Source organism: Bombina bombina, chromosome 4 (assembly GCF_027579735.1).
Source record: "Bombina bombina isolate aBomBom1 chromosome 4, aBomBom1.pri, whole genome shotgun sequence".
Classification (NCBI taxonomy): domain Eukaryota; kingdom Metazoa; phylum Chordata; class Amphibia; order Anura; family Bombinatoridae; genus Bombina; species Bombina bombina.
This window is the reverse complement of record NC_069502.1, coordinates 857,739,023-857,761,836: the sequence shown is the minus strand read 5'-3', so window position 1 is coordinate 857,761,836 and position 22,814 is coordinate 857,739,023. Positions and strand designations below refer to the sequence as shown.

The 22,814-nt window shown below is 41.3% G+C and overlaps 1 protein-coding gene across 1 annotated transcript in view; it reads right to left on the bottom strand.

Moving 5' to 3' along the window:
* Positions 1-22,814, bottom strand: part of LOC128657304 (gastrula zinc finger protein XlCGF26.1-like) — a 128,242-nt gene that overhangs the window by 50,011 nt on the left and 55,417 nt on the right. The window contains exons 7-9 of the mRNA XM_053711596.1: positions 21,335-21,427; positions 18,676-18,783; positions 4,117-4,224 (exon numbers count right to left, since the gene is read on the bottom strand). Of these exons, the coding sequence (XP_053567571.1) occupies positions 4,117-4,224; positions 18,676-18,783; positions 21,335-21,427 (309 nt within the window). The remainder of the gene's footprint in view (positions 1-4,116; positions 4,225-18,675; positions 18,784-21,334; positions 21,428-22,814) is intronic.

Here is a 22,814-nt window from a genome sequence, read left to right as displayed (position 1 = left end):
AACACAAGAAAAACTGGAAGTTTACCCCCAAATCCAAAAAGGAACCCTAACAAGCCCAGCTCGCGAGGCTCAACGGGACCAGACAACGGGGAGGCAACATCCGAACCAAAAGAACTCCAAGGTCCAGACCGGACAGAAAAACAGAGAAAAATATCTCCAACATTGTGCGACGGTACAGGAAGCTAGCTAGTAAGCCTCAAGTGCAACAGCTGCAGGAGGCTGAAAGGAAGAACCTCACTTGCACACCAGCAAGCCAACCATCGAACCAGCTGATAACAACGTCCTCCGAACTCAGCCCACTGAAGAATCAGGAAAACTCTTCCGGGCAACAGACCCATATGAAGTACACACCTGAGTCCAGAACACGCAGCCATCCAAGATAGCACAGAAAAAAAACAAGTGCTAGGGCCAAGAACAGCCAATAGTCCTAAATTGTGAAACCCCAACGACGGAGGGCCCACCACAGAGGTCTCATGAGAGAAACCTCAACGAGCAACCACATGCAACCCTTAGGATGCTACAGAGCTCAGCCCTAGAGCCGAACAGCAGAGCCAGAAACTCAACGAAGCCCGCTACACTAGATACAAGCAACAGAGCACTGCACCAACTTCCAGCCAGACCAGCCTGGCAGTGGCAGGTCTGAAACCGGGGAATAGAAGAGCCCCACCCCAGCTCAACAAAGGGAGCAAGAGAAAAATGGCACAGCCACTACGATAGTGCCCGGAACCCGAAACACCACATAAACAGTTGAGAGACCGTAGACCGGTAGAATCTGGCTAAAACTCCACACAAAGACCGGGAGGACCAGAGCAATATAGAGAGAGACGTGCTCTCAGAACAAAGTTACCCCACTGTCTCAACCTCCTGAAGGCAGGAGGACTAAAACTGGGACCACACTCCCGCAAAGGGAGACAAGCCCCCCTTAAAAAGAAGGGGACTAAAAGGAGAGAGTACCTGCCACAGCAAATCAACGTAAAAGGCGGAATCCCTAAAACAATAGCTCGCTAGCACCCTACAGGTGCCATCGCAGCAGCAGCTCCTCAAAGAGAGCATAAAAGCCAAAAGGCTAAGACAGCAAGCCAAGGGAAAACTAACCATAAGCGTAAGGAACATAGGAGAGAGCGTGGGCACTCAGAAAAATCTGGGCACCAGATAGTCCATGGTGAAACCCAAGTTTCTTATATGAAGGGCTGAGTCAGCCCAGCCGGGATCGAACTTGTGATCTTGGAACGTTGAACAGGCTTGAGTGTAGACAGGGCTATACCAACTGAGCTACCTCACCGGCTAACAGGGGAACCCCAGGCACACTCCAGATCCCAACAGACCACACAAGATCCGAAAGGGAAAAACGCTGAGGGGGGAACAACCTCACCTACTGGAATACCCAGAGCGAGGGCGACCCGGGCCCCAAAACAACCAGAAACTCTGGACCGACACCCCCCATCTGATATAAAAAAAACAGATCTCCGGGAGAAATGTCCCAATGAGACAGAGGATTTGGACAGCGAGAAACTACCCCTTGATAGAACCCCACGCTCCAAAGAGCTAAGGAACAGGCCCCAGAGAGGACACAAAAAGTCCCAAGGCCATTAAAACAAGGGGATACCTCGAGAATAAAACACTCGAGCAAAGAAAATTCTCCACCTCCCCTCCCAAACCGGAGGGACGGAATAAAAAGGGACGTGGAGAATATTCCAGTACCAGGGAAAAACCCCTAGGTGGAGCTCAAGGACACCACAAAGTCTAATGTTCCTGCAAGGAGCAACCCAACTGAAACCAGGTTTCCCTAAAGAACCAGAGGGGCGAACGCTCCCAAGGACTTCCAAGAAGAGACCTCAGGAACCAAACCTAAGATACCCTAGAAGGTCAAAATCATCCAAAATTGCAGTAAGAGGCGCTAAGCCCCCAAACCTCACCCAAGAGGAGAGAAACTCTAGCCAAGAATCGGAAACAAGAGAGAGACACAGCGGAACTCCATCGACCCGGTCACCAGACTGAAGGCTAATAAGGACTAGCACAATCCTTCCTGCCATCTGGACCCTCGTTATAGAATGCTTAGCTGGGTTTGTGAAAACGAACAAAAAACAAATAATAAGTGAATGCTCACCGTCCCACTGGACCAGACAGGCAGAACAGGTGCCACGTGACAGATAAGCCTCGAGACTGAAGATTTGAATCCCAGCAGGATAAGCCGCAGCCGGGGTCATAACTGTCTAGTTGCCCAAAACCTCCCTCAGAGGGGAGGACATAACAGACAAACCTAGGACTAACGTGTCCCTAATAACTTCCATAGAAGTAACTAGATAGAATTGATCCCAGAAGTTCCCTAAGAAAACATATAATCAAAAATAAAAAGGTATCCTAACTGGATAAAAAGAAAATATACAGCAACCCGTAGGTTAACGCCCGGGAAGAATCAGACACCCGCAGGATCAGCCAAACGGAAGCCTGATCTTCCAACAAAATCTGGGAAAGATCTCAGTAATTAAACAATCAGGAGATTACGTCATCCCATCATGTCTAGTGAGGTGAGCCAATCGAAGTAGAAGACTGCGGATTCCTGTATAAATTAAGGATAGGATCATCCAATAACTGGAAAACATGTCTAAGTAAAACGTGTAGGCGCGCTATTCTATAGTGAAAGGCACAACACTCAGGGACAGTCACACCCGCAGGGAACTGTACAGGCCCTCCCAAGGCCGGGAGACCCGAGACAATAGGGCACGAACACAATCGCAAATAAACATCTGGACTTTGCAGGCGAATAATCACCAAAAATATGTGAAAGCAAAAACGTGCTGCAACCTCCGGGGGGGAACAAGCCACCCTGCAAGGAGGGATAAACATTATCTGGGTTACCCGCATGTGTAGTAGTAGGATGCGGTAGGGAACTCGCTTCTCGAGTGACAGGACCATCAGAGGCTGGCTCAGCAGACCCTTGGTTCCACGAGCCTGAGGAACCAGGTGCGCTAAGATGGCATAACGGGTATAACTGACCTGTGTCAACGGGACCAAAACGCATTCTTCACAGGATGAAGAATCCAAATCTGAATTTAGAACAGTCTCAGCATCACAATCCTCCATAGCTGGATAGATATATCCGAAAAAGACTATATAAAAAAACCAACGGCACCTGACACCCACAATGGCTGGGGCACTCACCACCTCCTATGACCAGATACCAGCGGACAAGAATTTCTTCGTCGCCACACGGTTAGGAATGCGGAAATGGAAAACCGAACGTTAGCACGCCTGGTCACAAGGTGAACCGTTTAGTAAAAAAAAAAATCATGTCAAACCATAAGGTAGCGTCACTTCCAGGGCCACTATGTTCCAGCCATAAGCCTGATAACACTACACATCAGCAGGTTGAATCACATAAGAAACATGATTAAAACCCCCCCTTTCATTAACCCTTGATTCCAAGATCCTAAAAAGGTGCCTCACTGAGACCCTTAAGGTCTTACATTTAAATCCCGCCAGAGATTTCACAGGAAACGCAATAATCACAGTACATTTGCAGCAGCAAAATGAAACGATCTTACCGGAATCTATGCTGTGGAACAGGAACACGGCCGTTCAAGTGTGACGGATAGTAGCATCGCCTCCGACATGGACTTGAGAGAACAAAGCAGGCAGCGAAGCGAAGTTAATCAACGCCGATTGCTGGTGGAGCTGTTAATATGAGTCGGGATGGTTTTGCAGAAAGACTCTCCCTGCATCTTCGGACTGTGGTCCCAGTTTTAGTCCTCCTGCCTTCAGGAGTACTATCCTCCATAAGAGACTAACTAAACTTCTGACACTTCTCTGCCAACTACTGGGACGAAAGGCAAAGAATGACTGGGGGATGAGGTTAGTGGGAGGAGTATTTAAGCCTTTGGCTGGGGTGTCTTTGCCTCCTCCTGGTGGCCAGGTTCTTATTTCCCAAAAGTAATGAATGCAGCTGTAGACTCTTTCCAATTAGGAAGAATATGTATTTATAATGCTATTTATATATGCACAATTTTATGCGAAACTTGTAAGTTACTTTACTGGGAGTTCCATGGTCAGTCATGTCACACACGTGCACTCACCTGTACCCAGCGTCCCTTAGACATATCACACATGTACACTCACCTGTAATTATATTGTCACATATTTCCTGCTCTGCAGCTTCTGGCATATTACTTAGCCACTGGTCTTCTGTTTGTTCCATGTTACATGAAATCTTAGAATCTTTTTCACCTGTAAAAAAAGAATAAATAAATAAATCACTATTTACATGGTCTCTATTTAGTTTAGTGTGATATATGGTGTAATTTAAGTTAAAAACACCTGAGTCTACATCACTAGCAGTCACATCTGGATGAAACAACCCATATAATTACATTGGCACAACAGTAAATACAACCTGTGTCATGCAGTAAAGCAAGTTAGCTAGGAATCAGTTACTTTACTAGCTGCAAATACAGCCTCATTATAACCAATCCTAATTCCCATGTGAGACGTATTACAGGGTTTTGTGAGGTTTTCGAAAATAAAATCCATTCACCTGTGCCCTGCATCCTTCAGACACATCACACACATACACTCACCTGTGCCCTGTATCCTTCAGACACATCACACACATACAATCACCTGTGCCCTGTATCCTTCAGACACATCACACACATACACTCACCTGTGCCCTGTATCCTTCAGACACATCACACCTGTACACTCACCTGTGCCCTGTATCCTTCAGACACATCACACACATACAATCACCTGTGCCCTGTATCCTTCAGACACATCACACACATACACTCACCTGTGCCCTGTATCCTTCAGACACATAACACGTACACTCACCTGTGTCCTGATTCCCAAAGACATGTCACACACATACACTCACCTGTGCCCTGTATCCTTCAGACACATCACACACATACAATCACCTGTGCCCTGTATCCCTCAGACACATCACACACATACACTCACATGTGCCCTGTATCCTTCAGACACATCACACATGTACACTCACCTGTGCCCTGTATCCTTCAGACACAACACGTACACTCACCTGTGCCCTGTATCCCTCAGACACATCACATATGTACACTCACCTGTACCCTGCATCCCTCAGACACATCACACACGTACACTCACCTGTGACTTATATCCCTCAGGCACATCACACACGTACACTTACCTGTGCCCTGTATTTCTCAGACACATCACACATGTACACTCACCTGTGCCCTGTATCCCTCAGACGCATCAAACATGTACACTCACCTGTACCCTGTATCCCTCAGACACATCACACACGTACACTCACCTGTACCCTGTATCCCTCAGACACATCACACATGTACACTCACCTGTGCCCTGTATCCCTCAGACACATCACACATACACTCACCTGTACCCCTCAGACACATCACACATGTACACTCACCTGTACCCCTAAGGCACATCACACACGTACACTCACCTGTGCCCTGTATCCTTCAGACACATAACACGTACACTCACCTGTGCCCTGTATCCCTTAGACACATCACATATGTACACTCACCTGTGCCCTGTATCCCTCAGACACATCACACATGTACACTCACCTGTGCCCTGTATCCCTCAGACACATCACATATGTACACTCACCTGTACCCTGCATCCCTCAGACACATCACACACGTACACTCACCTGTACCCTGTATCCCTCAGACACATCACACATGTACACTCACCTGTGTCCTGTATCCCTCAGACACATCACATATGTACACTCACCTGTACCCTGCATCCCTCAGACACATCACACACGTACACTCACCTGTGACCTATATCCCTCAGGCACATCACACATGTACACTCACCTGTGCCCTGTATCCCTCAGACGCATCAAACATGTACACTCACCTGTGCCCTGTATCCCTCAGACGCATCAAACATGTACACTCACCTGTACCCTGTATCCCTCAGACACATCACACACGTACACTCACCTGTACCCTGTATCCCTCAGACACATCACACATGTACACTCACCTGTGCCCTGTATCCCTCAGACACATCACACATACACTCACCTGTACCCCTCAGACACATCACACACGTACACTCACCTTTGCCCTCTATCCCTCAGACACATCACACATGTACACTCACCTGTGCCCTGTATCCCTCAGACACATCACACATGTACACTCACCTGTGCCCTGTATCCCTCAGACACATCACACATGTACACTCACCTGTGCCCTGTATCCCTCAGACACATCACACGTACACTCACCTGTGCCCTGTATCCCTCAGACACATCACACACGTACACTCACCAGTGCCCTGTATCCCTCAGACACATCACACACGTACACTCACCTGTGCCCTGTATCCCTCAGACACATCACACATGTACACTCACCTGTGCCCTGTATCCCTCAGACACATCACACATGTACACTCACCTGTGCCCTGTGTTACATAAAATGTTAGCATCGTTTTCACCTGAAAAAAATATCAGTACTAGAAATAAATAAATCACTCTTTACATGGTATCTTTTTAAAAGTTAGTTTAAAACAAAATGTGAAAAACTGTGTAATTTAAGTGAAATAAACCTGAGCGTACATCACTAGCAGTCACATCCGGTAAAAACATCCCATGAAATGACATCAGCACAACAGTAAATACAACATGTGTCATACAGTAAAGAGAGTTAGCTGGGAATCAGTTACTTTACTTGCTACAAATACAGCCTCATTGTAACCAGAACTCCCATATGAGACTTATTACAGGGTTCTGTGAGGTTTTGAAAATGAAATCTATTTTCCATTGGTTATTAAAACCTCACTACAGCCCATTTAATGATCTTAACATGTATTGCCTGGGTGAGAGAGAGTACCACAGGGATATGATAGAGACATCAGATATATAAAGGGATTTATATCATTCAAGACAAAAGTATTTTCTATTTCTTTAATAAAAAAGTAAAAACAATAGAAATAATGCACGTTATCAAGTTGAACATTTTCACCACTGAGTCATTTCATACCCTTGTGCTGATGCCGTTTTCATTCATTGTATTTAGAATTCAGCCCTACATAAGTTATATCATAATCTCTACAAATAACAGGTGAGTTGTTCATTATTTGAACGCCGCACCCAAACTGTCAATCTTTGAGCACTTCCGGAGGTGGGAGGAGCGGTTGCAGACACGCAAATTCTGCGTCCCTGGACTGTGAAACACGACGACTCACTACCACCACGATCATCTGCCATTGGTGTGGAGTGGAAGTCTACACCGGCCCGCTGCCGAGCAGAGAGAGAGGAGTCGGCAGCTGACATTGGAAGCCCTGCTAAGTTATCCTGGCCCAATTGCTGGGGCCACAGCTTGTTTCCTCTTCCTCTTGGAGGACAACACATACTTGCCGCTTGACGCTACAGCTTGAAATTTTTCACACTGCAGTGTGCTAGGAGTTCAGTCACTAGCGGAGGCAGCTCCGAGCTGATACGTCGTTGGGATTCTCCCAGGATCCCAGGGTGACCTGAGATGGTGAGAAGCGGGTCATATTGCATTTCTCTAAAACGGGCTACCCGGGATAGGAGAATATTTTCATCAAACCCAAGCTGTGTGTACTCAAAAAGACGAGCTGAGTACCTGATACTGCAGGATTGCGGACAAGAAATAGCCGGACACCTCCATTCTACTATGTGCTCCAGGCGAGAAACAAGGGCCAAGTGACTTCAGATAAGTACTCGGTTTTAGAACACAAAAGAGGGGATTGGGGGTAGCTGGGTTATATAATGGCAGGTAATCTCTTAGTATAATTTTCCTTATATAGTGAATTAGTAATTGTAAAATACCACTAGAGTTATTACCTGTCGTAGAGTCTAAACAACCAGAACAAGACAACTAGCTAAACTAATTGTAAGGAGATGCACAATTTAGTATAGAAGGATTAGCTCTACGATATGAAATATCTATTAACTTATCAAAGACTGTTAAAGTAGACTACTACTGGTTGTGACTTAATTTTTTTTTTATAAAGTTAGTAATGTGTGAATGACATTTAACAATGATGGAATAACAGTTTTCTACTTTATTTAACAGTCTTTGCTGAGTTAATAGATATTTCATATCGTAGAGCTAATCCTTCTATACTAAATTGTGCAACTCCTTACAATTAGTTTACCTAGTTGTCAAGTACTCAGTTTTATTACACTTTTCATGTACATCACATTGTAGAACCTTAACCTCAAGGCTGTACCACAACTGAAAAAGCCACTTTCCAGGATAAAATAAGTGACTAAAGATTATTTTAAATTTAAATAGACATATGCAAGTGGGTTACCATGCTCTCTCCAAACGTGTGCAAGGGGTTGGAATCGCTCCGTGGCTTAGTTAGCTGGACCACTTACTTATTTAACTCCTACTGGGTATACCTCCTCTATAAACTCAGTAACAAACGACGTTATTAAAATTAAAATTCTTCTTATCAGAACTAACCGAGTAATCGATAGTTGCCTGGAATATCCCTACAAAGTGGAAACATAAGACTCTTTGGATTCCTTGTCATAAGCATTTAATAAGCCAATAGTCCTGGAATATTATCCTCATATGAGAGAGTGCGGCACACAATATTGTCTCTTAAATTCCAGAGGAAATCACAGCATAACTCTATCTTTAGAACACTGGATAACACAGGCACTCAATATGCTATATAATATAAGACTAAGTGAACACTAGACTGCTGTATAATAACTGTTATAGTTTTGTTGGGTTTATAGGATTTATTTTGCAGGATACAGCATTTATTCAAGATCCTGTATATCCTGCACTGAATGTACATAGCCAGTTTTTATAGATAAGATAAATCTGTCTCATATCAAGGTTTATAACCTAAGTACATTTAAGTCAATGTAATATTGTGGTATATTAGCTGAGCTGGTTTCTCCAGAATCTACCCCAGAGTATAATAATTGAGCCATTTACAGGGAAAGTTATCCATATTCTGGCCATTTGGTATGATTTGGATAGAACCAGCTTGACCGAAGTTATATTATCTGTATTAAGTATACCTAAAGGAATCTAACTGCGCTTATAATAGCCGATTGAAAATGCTTGAAGCTCTATCTTTTCTCTAAACATAGTAATATTCAGGTCCAGAACTTTTAAATATTCTGGCTTCAGGTTCAGGATTTTTTCTCTCTTTTTTTTAAAAAAAAAAAAAAGAAAAAGAAGAAAAAAGGGTTAATATCCCTAAGCCGATACAAAAATCTTTGATATGCTTTTCGCTCTGACCCAAGTTAATTTAAAGGGACAGTATAGTATAAATTAAACTTTCATTATTCAGATAGGATTTTTAATTTTAATCAAATTTCCAATTTATTTTTATCTTCAAATTTTCTTTTTTCTCTTGGTATTCTTAGTTTAAACTAAACATAGGTAGGCTCATATGCTAATTTCTAAGCCTTTGAGGGCTGCCTCTTATCACAGGGTTTTTAAATCTCTTTTCAACACAAAGAGACAGAAAGTACACGTGGCTATATAGATAACACTGTGTTCAGGCACAGGGGGTTATTTAAGATTTAGCACAATACAATGCTAAATTTAAGACAATAGATAATAAACAGTCACAGTCATGTGATCAGGGGGCTGGAAGAAGGTTCCTAGATACAAGGTAATCACAAAGGTAAAAAGTATATTAATATAACTATGTTGGTTATGCAAAAACGGGGAATGGGTAATAAAGGGATGATCTATCTTTTAAAACAATAAAATTTCTATGGTAGACTGTCCCTTTAAGACGAATGTAATATTGTGGTATACTAGCTAATTTGGTATCTCTATAATTTACCACAGAATATAATTTCTAATTTTTTTTTTATTTTTTTTTTACAGAGAAATGTATATCTATCTTTGAATGCTTGGTATTTTGTTGATAGAACTAGTCTGGTTGATGTTATATTATATATACCTAATTGAATGTAATTCTGATGTACAATAGCTAATTTAAAATATTTGAAGCCCTACCAGCTTCCTAAATATAGTAAGATATAGGTTAAGAACTTCTAAATATACTGGTTTTAGGTGCAGGACGCTGTTAATGCAAACGGTTAATATCTTTAAGCTGATATATATAAAAAAAAAAAAATCTATGTCCTCTATTGAGAAAAGGGCTAATAGGTAACTAACCCTGTGAAGAAACTAAGGACATATTATTATGAAGCCCCTGATTTAATCAGATAGGAACTATAAGTTTTGAAAATACAAGTATTCTTTAGTAAGAGTTTGTGAATTTAATATACAAGGCCCGGTATAAACAGGGCTATACACATATACTCCCAAACACGTAAAATGTATCTGAATAAGACCATTATTTAAAGTGGTAATATAGTGATTCATTAATCTCTATAAAGTAAAACAAGAGACTTACAATATATCTCTCTCTTTCCCTAATATATATTAGGCTAAGTTGTTTCTACGGCTAGGGACAAGAATCAAAGGAGTATTCAATATTTCAGAGAACACAGTATAACCTCTTATACTATAATCTCTAACACCTATGTTTATATACACACCGCGCACAATTCTGTATGCGGCTGATTGAGTCGCATCTACTTACCACTTTTTGATGATTTTTTTTCTTTTTTCTCTATCACAGTTTTTGTTAAAAACAATATAAAAAAAAAAAAAAAAAAAAGTCGATTGTAGCCTTAGGTTACATAGTCTCACTTAAAGAACCACACCAGTCACTTCTGCACAGGGAACCTCTGTTCTCAAATATCAGTCTATGGACAGATTCTTAACTAGCAGCAAAATGAATGCAGATAACATGCCGCCTAAACAACAAAAAGATAAAAAGCCTCGCAGTAGGATAGGTACAACAGACATAGAACAGGCTGATAAAATCTCTGGTAAGGCCAATCAAATTGACACAGATAGCCCGGTCAAACAAATATCTTACATTTTTCTGCTGCAATTTGAAAACATAAAAAGAGAGATATCATGTATGTCTAATGAAATTAAACAATTTTCAAATAGTCTGTCTGAGATTGAAACTAGAATATCTGACATAGATAATTTAGAATTCAGCCAACAATCTTCTCTAGACTCACAAGCTAAACTAATACAGACCTTACAATTGCGAATAGACGACTTAGAAGACAGGTCTCGAAGAAATCTAAAAATTTGTAGGAATATACTGATATTATGGAATTCATTTCTATCTCCCTACCTGAAGCAACGGGGTTCCCTCCTGATCAGCTCCCATTAGCTATTGAAAGAGTCCACAGAGTAGGGCCAGTTAAGCTAAAAGAAAGTACCTATATTCCAAAAAGACTGATCATAGCAAGATTTTTTAACTTTCAGGACAAGCAAAATATTTTAAACTTTGTTCCGCAAGCTAAACCCATTCAAATTCAATAATACGCGAATCCTGATTTTCCAACATTTATCTGCAGAAACCCTGAACAAAAGAAGGGAGATCGCCCCTCTGTGTACACAAATGATCTTGGACTTAACGCTACTATGATTTACCCGGCTAAATTAACAAATTTTCATAACTCTAAGATGATATTATTAGTCAATTCTGAAGAGGCTAAACAATTTATAAAAAATTTTAAGGTTCAACAAGGCTCTGAATTGTAGTATGATCGAATATCAGAGATTAACAAGCTGTTTTTCTTTTTTATGTGTTTTTTGTTTTTTAAATATGGTTATAGGGTTCTTTTTTTTTTTTTTTTGCTCCCCCCACCCCACCTGTCCCCCTTCTTATCTTTTTTTTCAAGGGCCAACGAAAGAAAGGGAAAAGAGAAAAAAAAAAAAGTAAAAACGGAAAAAGGGAATTTGTATAGATGAAAAATTAAATTCAAAATTTGCCCCAGACATTGCGCTTTTACAAGAGACGCATCTAAATGGGCCAGAAGCATGGATGGATTGGTGAGGTGATAGCAGTCCCGGCAGTTGGAAGGAAAAGGGGGGTGGCATGTGTATTTAATAAGAATTTAGAATATGAGATAAAATCTCAGTTTCTAGATAAAGAATGCAGATTTTTAATTTTGAAAATATCTATGCAAGGACACAATTTTACTCTTTGTAATCTATACGCACCAAATGAACACCGACCAGCTTTTTGGGATGATCTGTTTACTAATCATATTGACTCTGTAGATTTGCAACTCATAGTGGGAGGAGACTTCAATAGTGTGTTTAATCCTTATCTTAATCGTTTTAAAGTTTCCCAGGCCAATCAATACAAAAAAGAAGCTAAAGGCTTATTTAACTTCGCTAAAAGTCTTAAACTAAGAGATATCTGGAGACTACAACACCCAGATGAGAGATCCTATACATGCGAATCAAAGAAGTATAGAAATTTAACCAGAATTGATATGCTTCTGATCAGCGAGTCTCTCCTGGGTGCGGAAATTTTTACAGATATCGTCAATATTTTAATATCAGATCATGCAATCATCTCCTTGTCCATCAGTCAACTCAGTCCCAAACAAAATCGACAGGCAAGTTTCTATTTTCCTTCTTTCAAATATCAAATTTTGAAACTGGATGCAATCCAATTGGAGAGAGTTTTTTCACTAAAATAAAAATTATCTACCAAAAGTAGAATTTTTTTTGGAGACAGCAAAAGCCTTATTCAGAGGAGAAATTAAGGCTTATACGATTATAAGAAAGGCCCTAGGCAAGAGAGAAACCCAATTAACCAACCAACTAAAGAATATATAAGATATCTAGAAAATCCAAATAAGGTAAATTGGAAAGAATATCAGAAGGCAAAGTTAGAGAGATAAACCTTTCTAAATCAGCAATTAACCCAAATAGATATCAACAACAATGCTAGGTTTAATAGATTCTCCCCAAAATCGGCTAAATCATTAGCCAACCTAGTCAAAAGTAGTAAAAAGAATAATTACATTGCAGCTATTTTAGCTGATGGTAAAAAAACATACTTCTCCCAAAGATATACTATCACAGTTCCATGCATTTTTTCAAACACTATATACATCTGATAAAGTTGACCAAGAGGCAAAGATCAGTTTCTGGGACAATATTATTACTCCGAAGATTAGCTCGGAACAGTTAATGATGCTTAACAATGAGATAACTACGGAGGATATTATGCAAGTTATAAAGAGAATACACCTGTAGAGACAGAAAGCAGAGGCGCCTCATGGGACAATATCGTCTAGTAAAGTGGCAAAGCTAACACAGCAGCCCAGCAGCAGGGGTACTTACAAGGGTAGCGGCATAAACGTATGCCTCACTAAGCAGGACGGGACCTTTAGTTGCCCGACAGACAAAACTCTGGACCACCACGTGGATACCAAATGGCCAATCAGCATTAGCACACGAGCGACGTCACAATGGGAGCTGTCTGAAGTATATCCAGTCACCGGCCTCAGCAGTATGATTGGCTTGTATTGTTCAGTATTAGCCTGATGAAACGACCTGAAGGTCGAGAAACGCGTTGCTGTATGCTGTATACATTTTAAACTACAATACATTTCCGAGTTCTGACTACCTGCTCTACGTCTGACTTTGTTGTATGGTCTATTGACCTGCCAATCATACTGCTGAGGCCGGTGACTGGATATCCTTCAGACAGCTCCCATCGTGATGTCGCTCGTGGGCTAATGCTGATTGGCCATTTGGCATCCACGTGGTGGTTCCAGAGTTTTGTCTGTCGGGCGACTAAAGGTCCCGTCCTGCTTAGTGAGGCATACGTTTATGCCGCTACCCTTGTGAGTACCCCCGCTGCTGGGCTGCTGTGTTAGCTTTGCCACTTTACTAGACAATATTGTCCCATGAGGCGCCTCTGCTTTCTGTCTCTACAGGTGTATTCCATTGTTCCTATCTTGAAGAGTGCTGCCCGACCAGAGGAGTGATCCGCTGCTATAGGACTTTCTGGTTTCCATAAGTTTGGTGTTTACCAATCTTTAGCGCACTTCTTATAGAGACTCCTTGCTCTATTATTTTGTCAAGTTATAAAGAGCTCTGCAAATGGTAAAGCTCCTGTCCCAGATCAAATTCCAGAAATGTCTATCATGCCTAAAAAATTGGTCCAAATTACCATTAACCCTATTAGCAAAAGTCTCCCTCATTAAAATGAGTCTCTTTCCTAAAATTCTATTTCTCGTGCAAAATAATCCTGCCTTTATTCCTTTTAAAGACCAACAAAGATTTAACTCACAATGCTCACAGTTTATATGGGGTAAAGGGAAGCCTCATATAGCCCTTAAGAAATTATCACATTTGAGAGTGCCTTTCCAAATCTTAAACTATATAATTGGACCTGCATGGACAAAATTGCCATAGATTGGCTAACAGGTGCAGAACATATAACTAATTATCAAAGTGAGGAGGCCGTAATTTCTCCCTTATCTCTCAGGGCCCTACTTCATCAAACTCACCTGAAACTCATTGGAAAAATTGCTTTTAAATACACAATATATAATATAGTATTAGCATGGAAGAAAATATGTCAAAGTCTTCATATTGATTATAAAATATCACAATACCTTCCAATAAGAGGTAACCCACAATTCCCAAGTGGTTTATAGACATACACCTTTTATGACTGGTCCCAAAAAGGGTTAAATCAAGTCTGTCAACTAATTGATATACAGACTAAATCTGTTAAAACCTTCGATTTTCTGGTCAAAGAATATAAACTAAAGAGAACTCAATTTTTTGCATATCTGCAAATCAGACATTTTATTAACTCACAAGTAGTCTTGGAAATATTGATTCAATTATTAATATTTATCGGTCTGGGAAACATTTAATTTCATTTCTATATAAAAGTATAATCTCTCTAGAAGCCAAAGATAAAATATTAGATGTATATGCTAAATGGCGTACCGATCTTAGAAACTTGAATTTTGAATATTTCAAAAAGAGCTTTATATTGATCCTTGAGTATACCTGTCCAATATCTTTCAGAGAATCGCACATTAAATTATTAAATAGAGCATATTTAACACCTAAATTAATGACTAAGTGGCATAAGCAAGGTACTATCAGATGTTTGAGATGCTGCTCTTCTGAAGCTGATATTTTGCATGCTTTTTATCTATGCCCTAAGATCCAACATTTTTGGTGTAAAATAACATTTTGGCTCAATAAATTTCTACCAAACAAAATTAAACTTAATATAGAGCAAATTTTATTTCTTACCTCTAAGATAGATATTCAGAACAAACAACTAATTAATACATCTATACTAGTTGAGAGACAGACGATCTTAAGAAGCTGGAAGGATAAAAAAGCACCAGGTATTGCCGCTTTCATTAACAGTATGCTGTTTCAACTAGCAATAGATATAAAAGATCCCATGATATTTTTAGATACTAAACTTATGGCTTTTCTGGCTAAATAGGAAAATGTTATATTGTCATTACCACGTGAGACGCAAACCCAGATCTTACTCCCGTTACGGGCCTCCCCTCTTTTCCAACAGCTAATTATGTCGGATAGATACCCGACATATTGGAGGTGTGGATACATTTAATATCTAAAGCTAAAGAGGGCAGGAAATAGAGGGGGGGTTTGTTTTGTCCAGTTATGTTTTGTCCTGTCTTTGTTCCTGACGGTTGTTTGTTGTGTTATATTTTAGGTAATCTGAAAACCTCCAATCCAGATACAAAAAATTAGTGGGCAAAATTTTAGTAGACTAAGCTAGGAGATCAAGGAGTATTTTTTTTTCTTCTTATATGCTTTTCTTTTGTTATGCTCCTCGCTCACTTAAAATATAAGTTATTGTTGTGTAGGGTTATAAGTCTAGCCCTGTATCCATATATATTGCAGGAAAGGAATTTACTATGCAAAATGGTTTAGTTTTTTTGCTCTTTTTTCATTTATGTATAAAGAATATGAATAACTCTGTTCTCCTGCTATATCGTGGAATGTATCTTGAATTGGATTCAAAATAAAAGTTAGAAAAAAAACAAACAAACAAAAAAAAACACACCTGTGCCCTGCACCCCTCAAACACATCACACACATACACTCACCTGTGCCCTGCATTCCCCATACATATCACATAAGGACACTCACCTGTGCCCTGCTTCCCTCAGACACATCACACATGTACACTTACCTGTTTCCCAGACGTCAAACGTAGAATCATCTGTGCCCTGATTCCCACAGACATGTCACAAACATACACTCACTTGTGCCCTGTGTCCGTCAGACATGTCGCACACATACACATCACACACGTACACTCACCTGTGCCCTGTATCCCTCAGACACATCACACACACCTGTGCCCTGTATCCCTCAGACACATCACACATACACTCACCTGTACCCCTCAGACACATCACACATGTACACTCACCTGTGCCCTGTATCCCTCAGGCACATCACATATGTATAAATAAAAAGAGAGAAGCGCTCAACCTGGGAACGAACAAAAGCATAATAGCTTGCTCTATGGCTAGTTACCACCCAAGAAGCAGCCTCTTTTTGCTCAACATGTGCCTTTCACAGAGAAGAACTTTCCTGAAGCATATCAGTCTGATCCTGACTTCCCAGTACAGTCCAGCCCCGAAATACCAGGCAATCCCTCTCTGAACGAGAGAAACAGCAAAACCCCAGACGTACATTTCGGCCTATTGTGGACCTCGTCAGTGATGCAAATTATGACACTTAGGGAAGTCTCCCTAAGTGTGATGCGGGCATCCAGACGTGGACCCGTTGCTCAGTGTGCCTAGAGGGATATGGCTGCACCTCACTGACGAGGCCCACAATAGGCCGAAATGTACGTCTGGGGTTTTGCTGTTTCTCTTGTTCAGAGAGGGTTGCCTGGTATTTCGGGGCTGGATTGTACTGTAAAGTCAGGATCAGACTGATATGCTACAGGAAAGTTCTTTTCTGTGAAAGGCACATATTGAGCAAAAAGAGGCTGCTTCTATGGTGGTAACTAGCCATAGAACAAGCTATTATGCTGTTGTTTGTTCCCAGGTTGAGCGCTTCTCTCTTTTTATTTATGCAAATTATGACACTTAGGGAAGTCTCCCTAAGTGTGATGCGGGAATCCAGACGTGGACCCGTTGCTCAGTGTGCCTAGAGGGATATGGCTGCACCTCACTGACGAGGCCCACAATAGGCCGAAACGTACGTCTGGGGTTTTGCTGTTTCTCTTGATCAGAGAGGGATTGCCTGGTATTTCGGGGCTGGACTGTACTGGGAAGTCAGGATCAGACTGATATGCTACAGGAAAGTTCTTCTCTGTGAAAGGCACATATTGAGCAAAAAGAGGCTGCTTCTAGGGTGGTAACTAGCCATAGAACAAGCTATTATGCTGTTCGTTCCCAGGTTGAGCGCTTCTCTCTTTTTATTTATGCACATCACATATGTACACTCACCTGTGCCCTGTATCCCTCATACACATCACACATGTACACTCATCTGTGCCCTGTATCCCTCAGACACATCACACACGTACACTCACCTGTGCGCTGTATCCCACAGACACATCACACACGTACACTCACCTGTGCCCTGTATCCCTCAGACACATCACACACGTACACTCACCTGTGCCCTGTATCACTCAGACACATCACACACATACACTCACCTGTGCCCTGTATCCCTCAGACACATCACACACGTACACTCACCTGTGCCCTGTATCCCTCAGACACATCACACACATACACTCACTTGTGCCCTGTATCCCTCAGACACATCACACACGTACACTCACCTGTGCCCTGTATCCCTCAGACACATCACATATGTACACTCACCTGTGCCCTGCATCCCTCAGACACATCACACATGTACACTCACCTGTGTCCTGTATCCCTCAGACACATCACACACGTACACTCACCTGTGCCCTGCATCCCTCAGACACATCACACATGTACACTCACCTGTGCCCTGCATCCCTCAGACACATCACACATGTACACTCACCTGTGCCCTGCATCCCTCAGACATATCACACATACACTCACCTGTGCCCTGCATCCCTCAGACACATCACACATGTACACTCACCTGTGCCCTGTATCCCTCAGACACATCACACACGTACACTCACCTGTGCCCTGTATCCCTGACACATCACACACATACACTCACCTGTGCCCTGCATCCCTCAGACATATCACACATACACTCACCTGTGCCCTGCATCCCTCAGACACATCACACATGTACACTCACCTGTGCCCTGCATCCCTCAGACATATCACACATACACTCACCTGTGCCCTGCATCCCTCAGACACATCACACATGTACACTCACCTGTGCCCTGCATCCCTCAGACACATCACACATGTACACTCACCTGTGCCCTGTATCCCTCAGACACATCACACACGTACACTCACCTATGCCCTGCATCCCTCAGACACATCACACATGTACACTCACCTGTGCCCTGTATCCCTCAGACACATCACACACATACACTCACCTGTGCCCTGCATCCCTCAGACACATCACACATGTACACTCACCTGTGCCCTGCATCCCTCAGACATATCACACATGTACACTCACCTGTGCCCTGTATCCCTCAGACACATCACACACGTACACTCACCTATGCCCTGTATCCCTCAGACACATCACACATGTACACTCACCTGTGCCCTGCATCCCTCAGACACATCACACACGTACACTCACCTGTGCCCTGCATCCCTCAGACACATCACACTAGTACACCTACCTGTACTTATATTGTCACATATTTCCTGCTTTGCAGCTTCTGGCATGTTTGCTAGCCACTGATCTTCTGTTTGTTCCGTGTTACATAAAATGTTAGCATCGTTTTCACCTGAAAAAAATATCAGTAATAGAAATAAATAAATCACTCTTTACATGGGGGCCTATCTATCAGGCTCTGTATGGAGCTTGACGCCCCGTGTTTCTGGCGAGCCTTCAGACTCGCCAGAAACACAAGTTATGGAGCAGCGGTCTCAAGACCGTTGCTCCATAACCTGTCCGCCTGCTCTGAGGAGGCGGACAGAGATTGCCACAATTGAACACGAATGAGTACGATCGGGTTGATTGACAGCCCCCTGCTGGCGGCGTTGCACCAGCAGTTCACAAGGAATGCTTGTGCAATGATAAATGCGGATAACAGATGCTATCGGCATTTATCGATCTGCGGCGGACATGATCCGCTACAGTGGATCATGTCCACTCGCACATTGTTAAATCGTAAACTGTTTTTGCTTGCGCTTTAATCCAAAAAGCTGAAATCAGGATATTGTGCGTGTGATAACCTATTCCTCCATAGAAGTCAATGGAGCAAAAAAAAGTGGGGAAGAAAACCCTACTGGTGCACAAACCTGATCCCATATCTTCAAGTGCGCTAACCTGACTTGAAAATATTTCACATTCCTATGTTCTTCACATAGAAGAATATGTTCCATTTATTCATAAATACATAATACAAGCAATTGTGCGCTGGTATTTAAAGTGGAGCGCAATGCAAACTATTGCAAGGAAGATTTGCTCTCAATAGAGGGCGCTTCCTGAGGCAATGGGAGCCTCGTTCACATGCCATGAGACACGGCAGAGAAAAGGGGGTAAGTCATGCAGCGATGGGCAGCAAAGTGTAAATAATATACTGGATGTATATGAATATATACATACACACACACACACATGCATTTGCACGTGCGTCTTCACAGCTCATTATAATATGCTATTCAACTGCGTACAATATTGCAGGTATACAAGTATGCATTTTCATAGTCATCGCTGCTGCCACTTCTCAACTGGGTATTTATCACTAATAATTAGCTGGTTCTGTGTTTAATGCTGTGTCTTGCTGGCAATACAATGCAGTACATTGTCCCTTTAAAAAAAAAAAAATCATTTAAACATAAATATTACAAACATGTTTCTCTGCTGGTCTTTTACATGTATTATAGAAGGTTTAAGTACAATGTCCCTTTAACTCAATATACAGACAGGACACACAGATAAGCAATTTTAAAGGGCCAGTTTACACAGCAATCACAAGTCTATGTTCCTAAAGTAAATACAGTGAATAAACAAATTAGACATATTTAGTTAAACTTGCTAATAATACTTTTCGTAAATTTCAACTTTTTATTCCTGCTCCTGCGATTATTCTCTGTGGTTCTGGCACACCCCCAGGAAAGGGCTGAGCTGTGCTTTAGTCTAGGACGCCCACCCTCCAATCATAGGCTATATGCAAATTCCTACGTCAAATGAGGATTAGAAATTTGACTGCACAAATCGTCTCTGTAATTCCTGCTAAACAGGAATTTTTAAAGCTCATTTATTTTTACTATGTGTAATTAATGTCAGAAAATTGACTGCAGACATCGTGCAGGGTTGATGAGACTGGGACAGGCTATATAACGATACCCCAAGACGGGTAGAAGAATCATTTCAGATAATCTTCTCACAAACTGCTTGTGACCTGAAACAGCAAGACTGGGTAGTGAGCATATCTGGACTACGTACTTGAAACAAAACCGAAATCATTGGAGCTGAAATTCTTACCTATTTATTGTGCAGTCAGTGTCTGTATTTCTGCTGTGAGAATCTGTTTTGTCTCAAGTACGTAGTGCAGATTTGCGCACTACCCAGTCTGCTGTATCAGGTTACAAGGAGGTTGTGAGAAGTTTAGCTGAAGTTATTTCTCCACTCGTCTTGCGGTACCGTTATAGAGCCTGTCCCAGTCTCATCAATCCTAGACGATGTCTGCAGTAAACATTCTGACATTTATTACACAGGAAGTTTTTTTAAGCTGATTTATTTCCTTTCTTTAGGAGGCAATAAAGGGCAGCCACCACATCTCAGCAGGTTTCAAAATTTAGTGTGCGCTCAGGTCATCAGGCACAGCTTGTTACAATAGCTTCAAGAGAGGGCGGCACATTCACAATGCGCTGAAGGGAGTCTGAAGGCAGACTGGCCGTACGGCTAGAAAACTTTGTAAGGGGCTTAGGCAATGTACTCTGTAAGCAGACATTAAATTTAAATATATATGATTAACACAGAATGTTCATCACCATTATACTATTTCTGCTATTGTGATTAAAAATTGAACACTTTTTGGGTTAAAGATCCTACAAAGTGTTACTGATGTATCCGCAGCTGATCAGATGACAATAGTAATGATTATACTCTGGCAGATATAAATGACAGCAGCTGTATAGGGCTTGGGTGTCATGTGATCAGGATAACTAAACACTAGTCAGTGAGTATCTATATTGTACTGTAACACTCAGTGTGTGATTTAGGTGACACCCTGACTGGCGATATAATGTACAGCACTTACAGACAATAAGCTATAAACACCAGGCAATACCCCATAAACAGAAGACACGTCACACACATGCACTTACCTGCATTGTCACTGTCACACATTTCCTGCATTGGAGCTTCCAGCTGATACGTTACACTCAGATCTGATTGATGATCCACATGAGTAATGTCACCTGTCAGAACATTTATTGCATACAATATATTATGGTTTAGAATTGTATTTCCCCCCCAAATGCAACTAATGTTTAACTTAGTAATGGGTACTTAATTGCCATACACTTAAAGAGACAGGCTACTTTAAAATTGTTATTGTTTAAAAAGATAGACAGACAATGCCTTTATTACCCATAACCAACACTGTTTTATTAATATACTTTTTACCTCTGATCACCTTGTATCTAAGCCTATAGATGGCCCCCTTATCTCAGTTTATTTCACAATCTTGCATTTCAGCCAATTAGTGCTGTATATTGGGTATATAAGCACGCCACAGTTTTGCATAACCAACACGTTTATAGTAATATTAGTGCTGTTCCTGCATAATCATTCTACACGGGAGTGAGCACAATGTTATCCATATGACACACATGAACTAACACTGTATGGCTGTAAAAAGCTAATAAAAGGCACAGAGATAAGAGGTGGCCTGCAGGGGCTTAGAAACAAGTAAACTGAGGTTATAAAGTATATTAATATAACAATGTTGGTTAAGCAAAGCTGGGGAATGGGTAGTAAATTTAACAAAAACTAAATATTTTATATTGGCACTGTGAGTGAAAAATGTGATATAAGGATAAGGTAACTATAGAGCACTATATACAGTGCTACGCTCTGTAAATATGAAGACCCAACAAATAACCAAGAGAAAGAAGGGGGCTAAAGCACTCACTATCACTATTATGCTTAAAGGGACAGTCTACACCAGAATTGTTATTGTTTTAAAAGATAGATAATCCCATTTTTACCCATTCCCTAGTTTTGCATAACCAACACAGTTATAATAATACATTTTTTACCTCTGTGATTATCTTGTATCTAAGCCTCTGCAAGCTGCCCCCTTAATTCAGTTATTTTGACAGACTTACATTTTAGCCAATCAGTGCTGGCTCCTAGGAACTCCACGTGCGTGAGCAGTGTTATTTATATGAAACACATGAACTAACACCCTCTAGTGGTGAAAAACTGTCAAAATGCCCTTGGGATTAGAGGCGACCTTCAAGGGCTTAGAAATTAGCATATGAACCTCCTAGGTTTAGCTTTCAACTAAGAATACCAAGAGAACAAAGCAAAATTGATGATAAAAGTAAATTGGAAAATTGTTTAAAAAGGAAATTTATGCTTACCTGATAAATTTATTTCTTTTACGATACGATGAGTCCACGGATTTCATCCTTACTTAAGGGACACTGAACCCAAATTTTTTCTTTTGTGATTCAGATAGAGCATGAATTTTTAAGCAACTTTCTAATTTACTCCTATTATCAAATTTTCTTTATTCTCTTGGTATCTTTATTTGAAATGCAAGAATCTAAGTTTAGATGCCGGCCCATTTTGGTGAAC